Source organism: Thamnophis sirtalis, unplaced genomic scaffold (assembly GCF_051295495.1).
Source record: "Thamnophis sirtalis isolate CommonGarterSnake01/CBP01778 unplaced genomic scaffold, rThaSir2_p1.2 scaffold_5, whole genome shotgun sequence".
In the NCBI taxonomy this organism is placed as follows: Eukaryota; Metazoa; Chordata; class Lepidosauria; order Squamata; family Natricidae; genus Thamnophis; species Thamnophis sirtalis.
Genome location: NW_028261385.1, coordinates 114,658,338 through 114,677,066, shown reverse-complemented (window position 1 = coordinate 114,677,066; position 18,729 = coordinate 114,658,338). Strand labels below are relative to the sequence as shown.

General features: G+C 35.9%; 1 protein-coding gene across 3 annotated transcripts in view; it reads left to right on the top strand.

The window, feature by feature from the left end:
- Positions 1–18,729, top strand: part of LOC106543699 (pericentrin) — an 82,058-nt gene that overhangs the window by 14,869 nt on the left and 48,460 nt on the right. For 2 of the 3 annotated variants that reach the window (XM_087716649.1, XM_087716651.1), the window contains exons 10-18: positions 699–915; positions 2,849–3,078; positions 4,350–4,813; positions 9,666–9,892; positions 12,173–12,363; positions 14,360–14,522; positions 15,159–15,377; positions 17,722–17,951; positions 18,146–18,265. In XM_087716649.1, coding sequence (XP_087572775.1) covers positions 699–915; positions 2,849–3,078; positions 4,350–4,813; positions 9,666–9,892; positions 12,173–12,363; positions 14,360–14,522; positions 15,159–15,377; positions 17,722–17,951; positions 18,146–18,265 — 2,061 coding nt within the window. The remainder of the gene's footprint in view (positions 1–698; positions 916–2,848; positions 3,079–4,349; positions 4,814–9,665; positions 9,893–12,172; positions 12,364–14,359; positions 14,523–15,158; positions 15,378–17,721; positions 17,952–18,145; positions 18,266–18,729) is intronic. The other variant, XM_087716650.1, reaches the window with a different exon arrangement.

The window sequence follows — 18,729 nt, the reverse complement described above, 5'->3', positions numbered from 1 at the left end:
CTCTTTGTTCCTGAGCTATGTTGAATGGCTGAATTGAATTTTCTTTGAATTCTGTTTCTATTCGTTATTGGTTAGGTCTTAGCAATCCATTTTTAATTTAAATGTGATGTGAAAAATCATTTCCTTCTGCGTGGTTAAAATTTTGTAGTTTTGAACTACCCAATTCAAAGAGATGTTTTTATTCACAGGAAAAAATATTTTTTTGAAGAAAATAAATATATAATTTTACCATCTTAAAACTGCTCTAAAAACATTTTTCTCAAATTTTTAAATATGTAAAAACACAATTTTAATGCTTATGCTATTTTCATATTCTTTTTAAATCTTTTTAAAAGATAATTCACTATAAATTAATCACTTTGAATATTTTACTTGTGTTCTAAAATCATTATCATTGAATATTTTTCCTTGAAATATTTTATTCATTTCTGCCCCTTGACTTCGTTTGCAGTAATATTCCGGTTGTTAAAACCAATGCTATACTTAACACTTGTTCAGTTCTCATTTTCTTTATGAAGATTTAGTTTCCTCAACCTGATTGTCATGTTGTAAAATGTCATCTGCATATTTTAGTATAATACTGCACTTTAACCAAGAGTATATATTGTGGTAATGTATAAAATAGTGCAAAATACTTAAATTAGATTAAAAGTTAAATTTCCTAGTCTTAATACGTTTCTCTTACTTGTTCACTCTAGGAAGAACTTCGTTCTTTACAACTGCGTTTGGATAAAAAACATTTACATGAGATTGAGTTATTAAGATCTACTCTCACACTCCAGTATCAAGAGAATATTATGAAGCTGAAACTGGAGCTCTCAGATAGATATACTTCTGAAATAGAACAACTGAAAAAGAAGCATTGTTTACATCTTGAACAGCTCCATGCAAAAATTTCAGAAGAACATCTCAAAGGTAAAAGACTGTTTCACAAGAAAGCTGGGTTTTTTTAATGCCCTGATATGTTATAGATTTAAAAGAAAAACTCTACATTATAAATTGGCACATTTTACATCAAATGTCAAAGATAAATAATTGATTATCCACTTAGCCAGTAGTCATATATTGTAGAGAAAAATCTCACTTATTCACTGGCTTGTTCAGAACTAGTTGATGTTACGATGATGCTGAAGAAATAATTTTACGACCAATGCTCACACTTATGACCTTTGCAGTGTCCCTTGCTCACATGATTGCCATTATAATCATTTTGTGTTGTCTTGTGTCTGACCTGTTTTTCTATCCCCTCCTCCCCACCCTTGCAGAGTGGAGAGTCCCTGCTCTCCCTTTGTAATCCCTTCCTTTTCAATATCATCTCTGTGCAATGGGAAAAAAACAACAGGTCAAGTATAGGAAAGATTGTCTGGTGTCTCCTCCCTCCCTTCCCCGCCCGCCCTCATAGAGCAAACACATTGCTTAAAAAGGGGGCAGGGCAGTGACTTACTACTGGGAAACCTGTAGGGAAGATTGCAAATAGTGATCACATGAATGCAGCAAGCTTGGCAACATATCGTGTGTGTGGGATGCCAAATGCCCTAATTTCAATCGTGTGATCTTAGGGCTGCTGCAAGGGTTGTAACTTGAGCATAGGTTGCAAATCCCTTCATGTTTGTACCTATAGCAGTTAATTATTAAAATTAAAAATGTATTTTACAATGAGTATTTTATATGGGAGCAAATGAAGGTTCCTCATCGCAGTTTTGGGATATAGTATTTTTTATATTGAAATTTTGCTTGCTTAAAAGAAAAGAAAACCTCTTAAGAATTAAAAAGATCAAACACTAATGATTTAAGGATACAATTAATGGCTTAAGTACAGAACTGGCAGAGAATAGTTCTTCCCCATCCTCTGCTATCCTAACCCTAACCATATCCTAATATATAGAGAAATATGTATCATAATATACTCAGTCTCTAAATGTCACATTTTTTTTGTTGCTGTTGTAAATCTTGTAAACTAAAACTGCTATATAACACAGTAATTTTGTAAAAATATCTTAAAATCTAACAGTATCTACAAAGATTGGTAAACCTTATATTTAATGCAGTTACATAAATACATTGAAAGTTATATTGAAATATTTTATCATGTGTAATTTGATAAATCTGCAACTAAATGGTTGAATTACCTGGTTATATTGTTTAGAGCAATATTGTTTGAAACCTTTTATAAAATTTACTGCAATTCTTAGTAGCCAACTGAATTACCTTGGGCCAGTTATTCACTCTCAGTCCAACTCCCCTCACACGGTTGTTGTTGTGGAGGAAATAGTAGAAGAAAAGAGTATTAAGTATGTTCACTGCCTTGTGTTATTTATAAAACTAATGAAGGGACGATATTCCTGATTTATTCCTTAAATAATAAGATCTCTGTTAATCCCATCTCTAGAATTTCAACATACTTTTAGATACATATATCTTCTCTACTGACACTTTAACTTGCAGGAGTAACTTTTCTAGATTGGCTTTCATTGGGACAGAACCAATATTCTCCAGCTACTTCATGTGGCTTGACAATTGTCTCTTATCAGAGAATTAGATTTATGAATAATTTTAACTGCATCATAATAGAAGTGACAACATAGTTTCTCAGAATTCACAAGACAAAGTATCAATTACAGTCTTATCAGAAGGGCCCCCAGGCCTTTGGGAACCAGTCTGTGGGTGAGCACGTAAAGCTTTATTTGTGCATGCGCAGAATTAAGTTTCACCCATGAAGCCATTGTCTCCAATCCCAACCTCCCCACCACCCCCATCACTTCTACCAGTCCGTAGAGCCAGAAAGATTGAAGACTGTTGGTCTATTAAACCCTCTTTTCTTTGCTTTAAAACATTTCATCATTTTCAGAGATTTCTAAAATTCGTCAACAAAGTACTCAAGATGCTAGACGTCAGATAGAAACAGAAGTGGCACAGCGACTCTTGTTATTAGAGAATGAATACAAGAATGCCCTTCAGCTTGAGAAGCAATCCATTTCTAGTCAACAAGAAGAAATAGAAGAACTGAAGAAAAAAAATTCTGAATTAAAAGAAATCGGCATAGTACAAGAAAAGAATGTGAAAGAAGAATTAGAACAGGTATATACTGAGCAATGCAAAAATACTGCTTTTAGAAAATAATTTGTTTAAGCATTTAAGTTATCTTTATTATTGAAAAATAGTAATCTATGCCATTTTTTAAAAATACCAATAAGGTGTGTGTTTGCTATGCAATCAAGGGTAAACAAAAATAAGTAAAAATACTGTAATTTAATTTCAAATTTAAAAGATGGCTTTATTAAAGATGGAACTAGCTCAAAGTTATTACCATTAACCTAGCTTATAAATATTCAGATTTTTATTGGTAGTATAGAAAAAAGCAAACTGACTGTAGCAGACATTTTTCTAAAAGTCAATGACAAGGTCAGTAAATAAATATGTTTTTATCAGGACAAGAAAGAAGAGTCGGAATATATGTAGTCCTTGACTTATGACTGGTTGCTTAGCGATTGTTTAAACTTACAATGGAAACCCCCCCCCCAACTACTTATGATTCAGTTCCAAAGTTATGATATCTAGCCACACCTGGGTCACATGACTACATTTTAAGTGCTTGGCAACTGGCCAGCATTTACAACTATTTTTGGACTCCATGGTAACATGACCACAATTTATGATATTTTCCCAGAAATCGGTGTTTACTTCCAGTTTCTGGGGGAAAACCCACCCCATAGTGAACAGTGGGTTTGTTTTACAACCGTGTCATATGCTTGACTATCACTGCAAAAATGATAAAATCTGGTCTGATCACATGATGACATGGCTATGACCATAATGACTTACCACCATAATTGGCATACTCAATTACAGCTGTAAGTTGAGTTGTATGCAAAGGAAGGTGAAATAAAAAGTGGAGAAAGCAATTTCTGCCCTATGAAGATTTAATAAAAATGCTAATATGACATTTGCCTGCTGGATCTCCTGTGGGACTGCCTTCGGCATTCTTTGTTGCAATCCTAAAATCTTGAACTGGCTCTGTGTACTGGGAGATTAAGCAAGTAGCTCCAGCCCTTAGCAAATGGTAAAAGGAATGTGGGGTGTAGCCTTTGCAACCACTTGGTGTTTCCTCCAGCTGCTGAATGTGCTACAGCGGGAGCAGATTGGGGAGATGCTATTCACTGATAGTTGGCTGTGATTGTTTGTTGTGGAGATGATTATGTTAAATGGTTCCCAGGACTTGAGGGAACAATTGATGAAGGAGATAGGATGGATTGTGGTATCAGGATGGTAGGTAACGGGAGGAGGGAAAGGAGAGAAATGATGACAATCTGGACATAGACAACAAATTGATTTTTTGTAATATTTAATAGATTAAGCATAAACTAATTGAAGATGATACAGCTGAATTAAAAACTAGAAAATTGCTCCAGGAAGTGGAACAGACTCATAAAGCAGAAGCTGAAGAATGGAGACATGAAAAGGAGATATTGGTAGCAGAAGCTGAAGAACAATTATTATTACTTCGTAAAGAGCTTCAGAACAAGGCAGAATATGAGAAGCAAACATGGCAAAGACAGTTTGACTTTCAAAAAGCAGAAATGACTTGTCTTCAAGAACAGCAGGCTGCTCTAATTGTAGAATTACAGAAAACTCTAAAGGAGCAACAGAATACTATCCAGCAGTTAGAAGACAGTTTAGTGAATACACAGAGGACTTTGGCTCAATGTAACAGTGAATTATCTTCCACAAAGACCCTCATGGCCGAAGAATTAAAAAAAGCCAAACAAGTTTTAGAAGAAGAATATAAGGCTAAACATAAAGAAGCACAAAGCAGGTTTGTAATTTTTTCTATTACTTCTAATAATAGCTTCCCCAGAAAGTCAATGACAGGGAAGATTGCAAGTCATTGGGGTAAGTTTGCCCCATCTTGTGCACCCGCTGCACCCAGGCCCTCCCCATTCACACCATGCCGACACTTATATGTCATTCCCAATCTGCACAGTACCTCTCACATACCATTGTACATCCTCCCTATTCTCATGGTGCCTTTCACACGCTCTCCCTAACCTACATCCACAAGAGAGAGAGAATCAGGAAGAAAATATTCTTGTAGCCATGTTGAGATCTGATATTGACAGTTACAGGAATGAAAGGTTTGAACACTTGAAACATTCTGGAGTACATTTTGGATTTTATATAAAGTAAACAAACTGAACATGTATGCATATTTTGTATGGAGATGATGTAGTCTTGTTTGCCAAGAATCCAAATGATTTGCAGTTGATATTAGCTTGTTAGATTGTATGGGTCTGAGAATTAATATATCAAATAAACAAGTTATTTATACTGACCAAAAAATGGAATGAATAATTTCAAGTCATAAATGAAAGGAAAAAAGAACAAGTAAATTATATTTTGCTAAAATGTGTACTAAACCTGGGGAAATTTATATTGCATACAATTACTTACCGTAAGTTGAAGTGAGTTACTTAAAATATGGCGAAAGTAGACAACGTCAAGAATGAATGATAGAATGAATTAATAATCAGTATAGTAGTACTAAATCGAAGTTATTTGATCATATAGAAAAATGAATGAAGATCAAATTGCAGAACAATGAATAGCATATATAAAGGAAGAATGAGGAAGATGTCAAGAAAACCAAAAAACTTGTACCTGGATAGCATTAATGACAGTCAAGGACAGGAAATTTAAAGGAGAAAAAAAGAAACGATTTATGGATGTGCTGGAAGAGAGGATTGTTCAAGAACAGAAAGATATAGAGAGAGTTTTGAACGGTGTTGGCGTCAACTAGATCTAGTAAAAAGTGTTTTTGTTGTTATATCCATTTAATTTATTGTGCTTATTAATTGTTACCTTTTTTTCGGCACTTTGCCTAATACTGCTTACCCTGAAGGGGAATTGGGTGATGGGCAGGTATGTATGATAGAATATTAAAGATAACATTTATCAACAATAAGACCAACTTTTAAACATTTAATATTAAACATTAGTAATGTAACATAATATAATAATAATTTCAAAATCATTTCAGAATTTTAAGATAATTTGTAGGGAAATTACAATACATGTTAATATATAATATTTAATATAACTTTTGTATAAACACCATGATATAATGCAGAACTTATTAGGAGAGATTTCCTGATTATGAATATTCTGTTCCAGAATTATATGAAACTTAGAAATAAAAAAACTTCTTTACATCTTTAACTATATGGTGTAGTTGACCAATATGCCATTTTTAAAGATGGGTTGGGAAAGAGGCACTTGGAGATTACAGTATATTAGTGTTTCTTCTAATATAAATACACTGGTAGGAAGCAGAGACTACAGTAGTGAAAGTTGCAGAATCTGATTTAGCCCAAGTAAAATCATCATACCATTTTTCTGATCTCTCAGATCTTCAACATAGTGCTGTCTTGATGGTATGATGAATGGATAGCATTAAAAACTTTATTGTCAAAAAATAAAAAGGTAGATGGATAAGTTGAGTGAAGAGTCTAACAAATAAAATTGAGTTAGGTGGAAATTAATCTCATGCCTGTCAAGCAGCAAGGATAAAAATAACTGTGTGACATAGTAGTAGAATGAATAATCCACAACTATGAATACCCAAGCATTTAAAAGGTGATAGTGAAATTAGGATTTACTGTTATCAGCTCTTTGTCACTGCTAACTATGTAGCTTGCAGTTTCTTAATGATATATATCCAGCTGTTTTAAGTACAAATACCCTGAAAAAGATCCATGGTGAAAAGTATTCCTGTATATCCAGTGGTGAAATCCAAAAATTTTCCCTACTTGTTCTGTGGGTGTGGCTTGGTGGTCATGTGACTGAGTGGGCGTGGCCAACTTGTAAAATCTGGTGAAACTTGCTTAACAACGCTCTTAGCAACCAAGTTTTTTGGCTCAATTGTAGTCATCCGTTTTCTTTCTTTTTTTCTTTCTTTCTTGTCTCTCCCACTTCCTCTTTCTTTCTCTTTTTCTCTCTTGTCTCTCTCTCTTGTCTCTCTCCTTTTCTCTTTCTTTTTTTCTTTCCTTCTTTTTCTCTTTCCTTTTTTCTCTTTTTTCTCACCCTTCCTTTCTTTTTCTTTCTTTTTCTTTCTTTTTCTTTCTTTCTTTCTCTTCCTTTCTCTCTCCTCCTCTCTCTCTCGCTGATTTGTTTCCCTCTCTTTTCCCTCTCTTATTCTCATCCTCCAGCTCTTTCATTTCTCTCTCTCTGATTTGTTTTCCTCTCTTCTCATTCTCTCCTTCCAGCTCTCTTTCATTTCTCTCTCCCCCTCTCTCTCCCTTCTCTCTCTCTGATTTGTATCCCTCTCTTTTCCCTCTCTCTTATTCTTTCTCTCCATCATTTTCTCATTTCTCTTTCTCTTTTTCTACCCCTTTCAGGCTTTTATCTATTTCGCGGGCATGTATATTGCCAGCAAAATACCCTCCTGGGGATAACAGTGGTGGGGACAGCAACTCGTCCTCCCACTGCCTCCAGTGCACAGTGAGGCAAGTAGCTGGCTGCGCAGCACAGGAGAACCCTGCTGTGCAGGAGACTCCTCAGCGCCGTGGTCCCCTTCATGTTGGCTCAGGAAGGAAGGGAATGTGTAGCAGCCATCGCCAGATGCAGGAAGGAGAGCTCCAGCTTTCCTGCGCTGCGCAGGAGAGCCCTGTGGAAGCAGAGCCCTGCACAGCGCAGGAGAGCTGGAGCTCTCCTACCTGCATCCAGTGGAAGTGGCTGCTCCCTGTTCCCCATTCCCCTCTTCCTGAGCCAACACAAAGGAGACCGCGGCTGACACTCAGCTGACTGCGAAGGAGGTGGAGCAGCCAATCCCGGGCAATGCAGAGAAAATGATAGGGGCACTTCAGCCATGTGGCTCTGCGGAGAGACTCATGTCTTTTCAGGGTGGAGAGCAGATTGCACAAATGGGTCAGCAGGGAGCTGCAGGAGAGGGGTCAAAGAGCCGTATGTGGCTCTCAGGCCGCAGGTTGCCAACACCCTTCTATATCCTCCACTGGTGTATTCAGCATGCCCATCATCCCAACGGACCCTATGCATTGGTAAGGCTGACGGCGACTGGCCGTTAATGGAGACGCAGCCACTTCTCTGGGGTGAGAGGGGCGGCAGTGGCATCGATGCTCCGGGAGGGCAGGTGGTGCGCATGTGCAGCATCCCCGGGACATCTGCCTTGTGACTGCCCTCCTGGAGCACTGTCGCCGCCGCTGCCCCTCTCAGCCCCAGAGCAGCAGCTGCATCTCCACTAAGGGCCGGCCAGCCGCTCACTGGCTGGGCCAGGCTGGACACCGATCTCGGTAGACAAGCGGGCGTGGGGGACTACCGGAAAGGCCGCATGGAAGGGCAGGCAAGCATGGAAGGGCTGCGGAGAAGGGAGTGCTACCTTCCCCATGGACGGCTGTCCCCAGCATGCTTGCCTGCCTTCCACACGGTCCTCAGCTTGCCTGCTTTCATAAGCTGGCCACGGGGACACCGGGAAGTCTGCATGGAAGGCAGGCAAGCATGGCAGGGCCTCAGGGAAGGAAGTAGGGGAGACAGGCTGGAATGGTGGAAAGCAGAGAGTGGGCGGGGCAAGTGAGCCAGGCCAAATGTCTGCTACTGGTTCTCCCTGAACTGGTCCGAACAGGTAGGATTTCACCCCTGTGTATCTCTCCTCAGTCTGCTTCCAAAAGTCTTTAAGAATAAAGGATGAAGCTAATATAATTTTATTCTAATTTCCCATTGTTTGAGATCTTGTAGTTTCTGGAAACAATTAAACTAGGGAGCATAGTGTCACTCCTACATGAGAATTTTTTCCCTTGGTCCAATTTTAAAAACTTGCTCAGTGCTTTTCCAATTAATAGCCTAAACACTAAAGAGCAATAACTAATCTCTATGTGATAGTAAGCTGTTATAAATCAATTGGTTAGGTGCATAAGACTACTTTGGAAATCTTTGGCATTACAAGGAAAGGTGCACATTTTTACCAGATAGAGAAAAGGAAACTTTATGCTAAAGGATTAAGTAGTAATACAATTAAAATATACAGATTGCTTAATGGAAGTTATTAATAGGAAAGCCTGGAGCAACTTTGCTTTTTTGCTCTTATTTATTAACTGTTGCTTGCATTCTGTTCCTTGGTGTTATTCAGTAGGCTGCTGCATACCACCTTGAATTGTTTGATCTACCAATTCAGTTTCCTAAGAAAGTGACAAATATCCTTATTCACCTTTAGATCTTAGTGTCATTTGTAAAACTTAAATTTCCGTGTGTTTCTGTGTCAATTCAATGTAGAATGAGTCAACTGAATATTATGCATATCTAAACTTTTGTGTTGGTAGGAAGAATAATTTTAGCTGAAATATGACTTCTTTGCTTTTTTATGCAAAGTTGTAATTTTAGATATATAAATAAAATACAAAATTACAAATAAAGTTATAATTTTCAACTTTATTTTAGAACAGCGCTTGACTAGAAATAATTTCTGGGAGAAATGGTATAAGAATTACACCTATTTTAGCCTTTCCTGTATGGTTTCTAATAAATACATAACATGTGAACTTTTGTTTTTGTTTTAATTTGCTTCCTGTTTTCTAATAAGGAAAAAATCATTGTGGGAAGAAGACGTAATCAGTGCAAATGGCAAACGGAACAATTCAATGTATAATGTTTTGTTGTAGGGATAAACTACAAGAATCTTGTCAGATGGCTTTGAAATTACTTCTGACAATGGTGCAGTCCACAAAAGATATGGAAGATCTTATCTTCAAGAAAATTGGCCTTTGTCTTGATGACAGCTTGGCATCTGGAGTGTCGCAAGAGATCATAGCTGAAGAAACATTACTTTCACACCCATTGAAAACAATAGATCAATGGAAATTAAAGAATAACAATAGAATTTGCCAAGGTAAATAATTTGAAGGGAAAATAAAGTCTTTGACAGAATTCTGCAACCATGTTCTTGCTGTCTTCCATAGCTTTGCTATACAGATAGTCTTTGTTTTATCAACCATTTGTTCAGTGATTGATCTAAGTTATGATTGTGCTGAAAAAAAAACCTCAATTATAACCTTTGTAGTATTCCTCACTCATGTGATTACCATTATATTTAATATGCATTGTCTTATTCTTCCCAGTGCCCCCCCCCCCTTGCAGAGAGTTTAGAAGGAAAGGGATAGCAAGAAAATAAACTATTTGCTCTTCTACATATTGAAAGCAATGTGATTGGGCTATCAGCCCTGGGCACACTATACATAACAGTTTATAAGTACTCTCTTAAAATCTCTTTTGGTTCTAGTCTCTCCACTTTACAAGGTGGGGAGTAAGCAAGAGCTTTGCCTAACCCTTTCCTGCTGTTGGCATTGCTCACGATGTGTAGAAGAGCAAATAGCTTACTCTTGAAATCTCTTCCTCTCCAATCTCTGCTCTGCGAGGGGTTCCATGAAGAAAAGCAAACCATTTCTATAGGCAGCCCCTTTTCCCAGCCCAGTCATGGTCAGGTGATTTTCCACTTAGCAACCAGTTTGCTTAGTGGCAGAGCTGCCCGCCCAATTTTCCCAGTCCTTGGAGTACTAAATGTGTGTTTAATTGCTGTCAATGGAAGTGTTTAAGTTTAGACAGTTAATAATCTCTGGGTTCGTGATAAGGTCCACTAGGAACCTACTGTTGTACATTTCTGATGCTTTTGTTCTTTTGATTATTACCACTAAAATCCCTTGAGCTGCCTTTCTAAATGACAAAAAGAAAGAAAGCACCCTCATTACTTTGCAGATTTCTCTGAGCACTGTTAAGAGCCCAGATGTAGGATGCAAATGAAAAGTTAGCAAGTGAATCAAGTCAGAAAAAATATGACCTGAGAACAAAAAACAGTCTATGATATGAAGATTAGGCATTTATGTTGATTGTTTTTTCTTTCCCAGGAATATATTATAGTCTTTATTAGATCCTGTTCAAATACAGCATTACTTTTTGGGGGGTTTTATCAGGCAGGCAGCAGAACATGGAGTTACATAGTCCCATTTTTATTTCTTCTTTGCCATATTAATTTTTTTTCAGATTTATTTGAATCAGCTTTGTAGGCTTTTACAATAGTGATTAACAGGAGGGGGTATGTTATATAGATTGTAGAAAGACAAGGCCTTAAACATCAGTTTGAATTTTAGTTTGAGCTATCTATCTAATTTTATGTTTCTTTCTAGGTTTTCATGCCACCCACAGTAATTAAATAAATTAATCATTTAATTAATTAATCATTTAATTTTTTTCACGTCGAACTGGCAGTTATGCCGGCAACAACCCACCCCCAATGTACATGTTAGTCACTTAATGCTAACTCATAAATTGTCCCATTCCCATCTCATTTGCAACTTCGTTGCTATTGATCAAGTCTGATGGGAAGGGATTTCCTCCATTGAACAGGGGGAAATCATACACCGAAGCTAGAAGAGATACAGCTAATCCCTTCCTCCTAGATCCATCTTTCAATGACTAGTCAAGTGCCTTACAGTAAGTCCAGCTATCATTCTGAACTATATTTGGTCAATACTTAGAATTTTCTTTTACCAAGGATTCAGTTTATTCTCCACCTGATATTTTAAACTACAGAAAACAAGAAGAATACTCTAAATGAAATTCTTCACATGGCCATTAATTTATTTAAATTCTCTAAACCAGATTTTAAGGCATTATTGTGAAGGTCTTCATGATTGAGAATGAGAAGTATCTATAACTTATATGGGATCCTCCTGTGGGGGCATAACTGTCAAAAGGTTTACATTTGGAATGTACAGAAAGAAGCACTGTGGGGATAAAAAAGCTACCAAGTAATATAATAAATGTACAAAGAATATGCTAAAATCAATAAAATCCAGTCAACACCAGTAAAAATTAAAAACATCTGCAGATAGTTTTAAATAGTAGATATAAAAATACTAAGAATAACAAGTAGCGTAGAACAGTCAGAACAGAGTCTCTTGAATATTTTAAATGCAGGAAAATTACGGGTGAAGATACTCTTTTAAAAACTAATTCTATTATAGATGCTGAATTTTCTACACGGTGACAATTCTGTAATAATTTTAATTCAGTTGAATTGTAACTTGGCTTATAAAATTATATTAGCAAAATATAATAAAATGTTTTTCTATGTTTTTTAAACTTACATTTTAAAAATCAATTTATTGAACAGGTGAAGTTTCTGATCAAACACTACAGGAACACAGCTTTGATTCTTTGGAATTGAGTGAGCATTTATGTGAAAGTATTTTTGAAAATCCAGAACTTATATTTGAAAATGAAGAGAGGATTAAAAAAATTGGTCGTTGTTTATATATTACTGTGGAGAAACTTCTTGATATGCTTGCTGAATCAACCAAACAAGTAAAATACTTTTATTTAATTAAACAGTAATTAAATATTATATATTAATAGTATGGGAAGCCAGGTAGTGCTGAAGACCTATTCTTTTATACCCACAGAGGGAAGGAACTGGAGATCTTGAACTGATATGCTTTTGTTATGTATAGTTCAGATGTTATTGCATCTCAAAACAGTCTTCAATATAACACTTTAAATAAAGATAGTCCTCGTCTTTGTGGCCACAATTGAGCCTGAAATTACAGTGATAAATTATTCTGGTTATTAACAGGCACCAGCATGATTCTCCTGCTTCAAGACCACAATCCCTGCTCTCTCTATTGGGGTTGTTAAGCAGACTACAGGTGCCTCAGAATAGGAGTGAGTTTCTGGGAGACCCAGTATAGGCATAGGCCCACACTGCAGCATCTCTCCCAGCTCATATGCGGCATGTGCAAGGCCTCCCCAGGGCTCCCTCCCCCACTCCTTAGGCACCCTTGCACAGCTTCTCATCGCACTGGGACCCACAGGCCTTGAGCTTTTTTCCTATTCCATGACGCCTTGTTCTGCTTACCTCTTCTAAAGATCACCTTTCTTGAAACAGCATCCAGCCAATGTGACACAGGGCCTTTCTACAGAGCCACTTAGAGCCATCCCAGAAGTGGATGGCATTTGGGAAGTGGGCACCATTCTCAGGATCTCAAAAGGGTGTGACCCAGGGCCTCTGGGATATGTCAAAACAGAGGTGGCGTGGCAATAGATGAGTGGGGGCAGTTGCAGTGTCCTTATGGTTGGCCAGAATGGCAGGTGGATTGCCAAGTATCCAAATTGTCATAATGTGACCGTGGATACACTGCAGCATTCGTAAATTTGAATACAGATTGCATGTCCTATTGTTCAGCATTGTTGTAATTTTGAACAGTCGCTGAATGAATGGTCTTAAGTGAAGCAAATAACTACATGCTCAGCAATATGATTAAATAAAACAGTGAGAGAGCAATGTAGCTATATAAAACATAGCAAGTAAAAATACCCAACATTACTAATACTTTTATAGACATTCTAAAGAGTACAATTATTGCATGGCACATCAATTTAGAATTCTGAGATACATGAAACCCAACTATCATTGGTCAACATCTCAATCATTATTGAATAATGCTTTGCCATATGATTAAATATCACTTATGCTCCTTAAGAAATTGAAATAGTCCATTTCAATTGTATTAAAACTCCAGTCCACTAAATATATTAATAGCTTGATATTTAGTAGTTTAACATTTTCAAAACTACTGGCATTATAGATATAATGATAATTTAACAGATAAATTAAACATTTTGTATAATAAAAACATGTAAGTGTAAATGTTCCTTTCAAATAACATTCTATAATATAACATAGAATTTAATCTTGGTGATGGTTCATAAAACCCTAGAAATCCTTTTTCTGCTTCAAAAAGGAAGCAGGTGGATACTTATATTCTTGTCTTACAATACTCAAAAGTCCAAATATGACACCATGCCTAAAGCATTATTTTAATGGTGACATACACACCTGATTCTCAGTCTCCCAAGGATCACAACCTGCAGTTTGAAACCCCTGGTATATATAAATTTTCCTACCTAGAAATTGTTTTTGTGCAAGAAAAGTATGTTGTTTTTACCATGAGTATAGATGAAACGTCACTAAAATTTAATATCTTTCCTTTGAAGGTACCGTACTTAAATTTAAAATAGTTACAGAATGCTGATGTGTTTATGTTACTGACAGAGCTAGGATTTCTTATCCTTTGTTTCATTGGATTCTTGGGAGGGGCAGGAAGAAATCAACTTTCTAGATATATTTCCCACCAATAAGCACTAGGAATTGTGTTACTATTTAGTCATTTGCTACCAGATTTTGATAATGATGTCAGGTGACAGCTGTAAAAGGGATTTGGGGATTAGGTGCAATCTAAGACTTCATGTTGCCTCTCAGAGTGCGTACTTTCATTGTCTTTTAAATCTCTTTGTTTCGAAGCTGGAGGAAATGCACAATATCCATAGTAATATTAAAGAGGAATGCAAGAATAAGAATTGGGAAGCATGCCAAATGCTTAATGAACAGCATGGATTAATGGGCTTTTTGGATGAAGAGAGTAAAGCTCAGAATCAACTTGTGTTAGAGCTTCATAAAGCAAAAGGTAAGCAAGCTAAACTTCCCAGTAATGGATCATGGACCTGGTCACAATTACATGAAGAAAGAAAGCATATCTAACTATAGAGGAGGAAAATTGTTGGAAAGTAGAGCCATTGTACAAGTACTGGAATTTTGCTACTACAACAACATGTTTTTCCAGTTGGGGAACCCAGAGCAGGATGGAGCCCATTAAATGGCTTGTGTGATCTGCTGTCGCCAGGAGTGGGAGGTTGGGGGTGATTTTGTTATATTATACTATATTAATTTATTTGATTCTTTTTGTTAGTTTTTATTGTTTTAAATGTGGTCTTTTATTCTGTAAGCCGCCTTGAGTCACCATTGGTGAATAGGCGGCAATATAAATTAAATAAATAAATAAATATTACAGAGGGACGACAACTCTGTCATGCTATGCTGATTATTCTGTCATCTGGTACTTTAACTGTATGGTGCTTTAATGTTGATATAATTAGAATAAATGGTAAACAATTACATATTGTAAAATTAACATTTTAAATAGAGTCTCCTGGCATAGAGAATCCTACACATAGAGAATGTTAGCACTAGCTGTTATATTACTATTTTGTATACATTCTTTTAGTGTTATTCAACAACAATTCAAATGTTATTCTGTTTTGAGTTATAGGTCTCATTGAAGGTTATTTAACAGAAAGACATACTTTGGAAGAAGCTTTAAATCTTAAAGAAGAATCTGAGCGTTGTCTTGTTGCAGAATTGGAAAAGCTTAAAGCACAGATTCAGAAGTTAACCCAGCATAATGCAAGATGTGCAGAGGAACAAAAATTACTAATAAATCAAAATAGAGCTTTGGCTGCCAACGTGGGAGAAAGAGAAGTTGGTATGAAATGAAATATACATTACTATATTAAATACATGTAAATCTTGGCTGGAGAATAAGACTGCTGCCAGTGTTAGTGTAATTTTCATTGTATTTAAAAGTATACCATATTTTTCAGAGTATAAGATGCACCAGAGTATAAGATACAGCAAAATTCTGAAGAGGAACATTTTTTAAAAAAACTTTTTGCACTCTGAAAACCTCCCCAAACGACCTGTTTTTCGTGAAAACGGGCTCGTTTTTGTTGTTGTTGGTTTTTTTTTTCAAAAAAAGGGCATGAATAGCCCTTAGGAGGTTTGTAGAGTGCTCCTGGAAGGGGGAGCAAAAACATTGAAAAAGGGCACGGATAGCCTTTAGGAAGCTTATAGAGTGCTGCTAGGGGTTGGGGAGGGCAGAAATGAGCAAAAAACAGCCCGTTTTTGCCCAGCTCCCAGCAGCACTCTATAAGCTTCCTAAAAGCTATCTGTGCCTTTTTTGCTCGTTTTTGCCCCGGGAGCTCTCTGAAAGCCTTTTAAAAAGCTATGCAGAGCCATTTTGATGAAGGGGGCGGGTTTCAGGAGGCAAAAACTGCTGTATTCAGTGTATAAGACACACCTAGATTTTCAGCTCTTTTTTGAGGGAAAAAGGTGCATCTTATCCTCTGAAAAATACGGTACTTAAAACAAAAGTAGACAGTAGTATTTATGTTGCTTAAGTTGCAGTACAAGCATTTTTAACAGCATTTTCAAAGTAATATTTTTATTAATGACTTAAAAAAATGAGAGTTCATGTTTCTTAAAAGATTCTTTTGCATTGTGACCCATACTATATAGACATGATTATACATGGATCTGGGGAGATTGAGGACAACCTTTTCACAAAAACTGATTGAAATTTGGGAAAGCTGCTGAAGTTTTCTTCTTTTTTTTTTTTTTTTGTAAAAAAAATTTTTTTTATTTTCAAAACAAACATACAAATCCTCCTTCTTTACATACTGTAGAAAGTGTATCAGCTGGTTACAAAAGGCTTTTGTGCATCTCTTCCACCGTCATCAAATATAATTCATATTAATTCAAATATCTTAACTCAAATATTTATTATATTACCATCATCATACCTCCACTTTTGTTTGACTATAGTTATTTAAACGTCCTTCATCCTAAAATATACCAAGATTTAATACATAACCACATGCTGGCATTTCATTTACTTATTTATAAAATCCTCCATTAACATTAAATCCTCATATCCTATTTTAGCTAAACATCCATAATATTTAATACCAAAATTTTCTAATCCTCCAGTATATAATTTATTATCATTATCCTTTCTTTATTTAACTATATCTATATCATAACATTTCCCCTATTAGTTAAAACATGTTAACTGTGTCTAATTTTGTTCTTTTTTATTATTGTTATTAATAATCTTTATATATAGTCCAAAAATATTTCTAACCTTCCCTTCTCATATTCAATTATTACTTATCATAACATTATATACATTACTATCATTATCAATTTTTATTTAACTATACCTATTATCACTGAATTTAACTAAATTTAGCTAATTTTGAATTATACTCTTCCATCTATCAACCTGTATCTCTCCAATAGCAAAACAATCTTATATTTACTGCCATTTGTGGATCCAATTCTCCAAACATCTTTTTAAACAAGTCTGTACGGAGTCCTCTTTGCACCTCCTTGTTTGTAGTATCTCTCATATAATGTTGACGCCCTCCTTCTGTTTCCTTTGTCAGCTTGTCTTTAATTCTCAGCAGTGTTATCAAATCTATGATAGACTGGAATTTTTATTGCCAGCAAAAGACTTTTGCCTTGCTTTTCTCTGAGATTTTGCGATATCCCCGAGATCAGCAAGATGTAATCTTCCTGTTCACCGTCTCTTCGGGATGATTTAGGTCCGTTGGAACCCCTCACCAATAAAAGTGTCGAGTGCGATCTCTGAGCTTTGAGATCGCGCGTCGTCTTGTCACGGCATCAGCCCCTCCTCTCGGTGAAGTTTTCTTCTGATTAACCCACTTTTGCCCCTTGTGAGCTAACTAGCAATGATAATAGGAAACAGAGTTAGGTGGCTATGACCTCCACTTTAACTTCCCAAAATCCTCTTTGGAAAGCTTTATTACAGAATATTTTACAAAGAAAAAAGTAACTGATAGATTACTATTTCCTGTATTACATGCAGTCAATTCTGGACCTTGCCAAGACAAGTTACATGCCAATCTGAGTCATAATTCTAGTGTATTGTAAAAAAGATTAATTTATGGTGCATAACTAATTAAAATATATATGAATTTTGAAAAATATTGTGTTCTTGGTACTGCTGTTTTTCCTTTATGTATTAGAATTAATCAAAGAGATAGATCGTCTAGCAAAAACAAATTTGGAATTGCAATGTCAAGCAGACAAAGATTGTTCAAACTTGAATACACAGATGAAAATCTTGGAGATTGAACTTGAAGACCAGTTAAACAAAAATCAAAATCTAGCTGCAATGGCATCTGAAGTTATTGACCTAAGACAACAAATGGAAGCTCTTGAAAGACAGCTGAAAAATCAGAGAGATTTCATGGATGTAAGAAAAACATGTATAAAAATTTGGATATTTTTTTTTTGCTAGCATTCTGGAGTAAAGGTTTCTCTTAAAGTATAAAATTATGATAATCTATGAAAAAATAAATGTTAAAATTAGTAATTAAATGATCTTTATTTGATTTGAAATCTAAAATAGACTCATATCTGTAAAACTGACTTTCATTTTCTTAACAGAAGCAAGCTATTGAAAGGGAACATGAACGTGATGAGTTTCAAGAAGAAATTTGGAAACTAGAAATGGAATTAAAACTTACAACAAAATCTCAAGCTTCTGGAAAGTCCAGAACCGATCTGGTGAGTAAAATCATTGCATATCAAAACTATTTTTAGTGCTAACTTGTGCTTGACGCAAGAATTAAGAGAATATATCAAAATGAAGAAGAATGAATGTTAGAAATTGAATATGATCTGCTGTGATTATATGCAGGCGAAATAGGAAAACTATGCTCCATTACAATATGATATGGTGTTCCAATGAGTTCAGTATGAATGTTTTGTTTTACACTATTTTGTTGATGTACCATTGGCACCAAAAGATTTTTAAAAATTTAACAGAGAAAAAGTAAATTCAAGCTACAGGATGGTAGAATTGAAACCTTTCAAGCCACAATTTCAGTAGATTTTCCCAAATCAAAGGAAATGAATTTGAGGCACTAGGGAAGAAAGTGAAACTTTATAGGCTCACCCATTTCCTCCAATTTTCTTTGCTTCTAATCAGCAATGAATAAATGAAGTCTGATGACTGCTTACTGACAGAC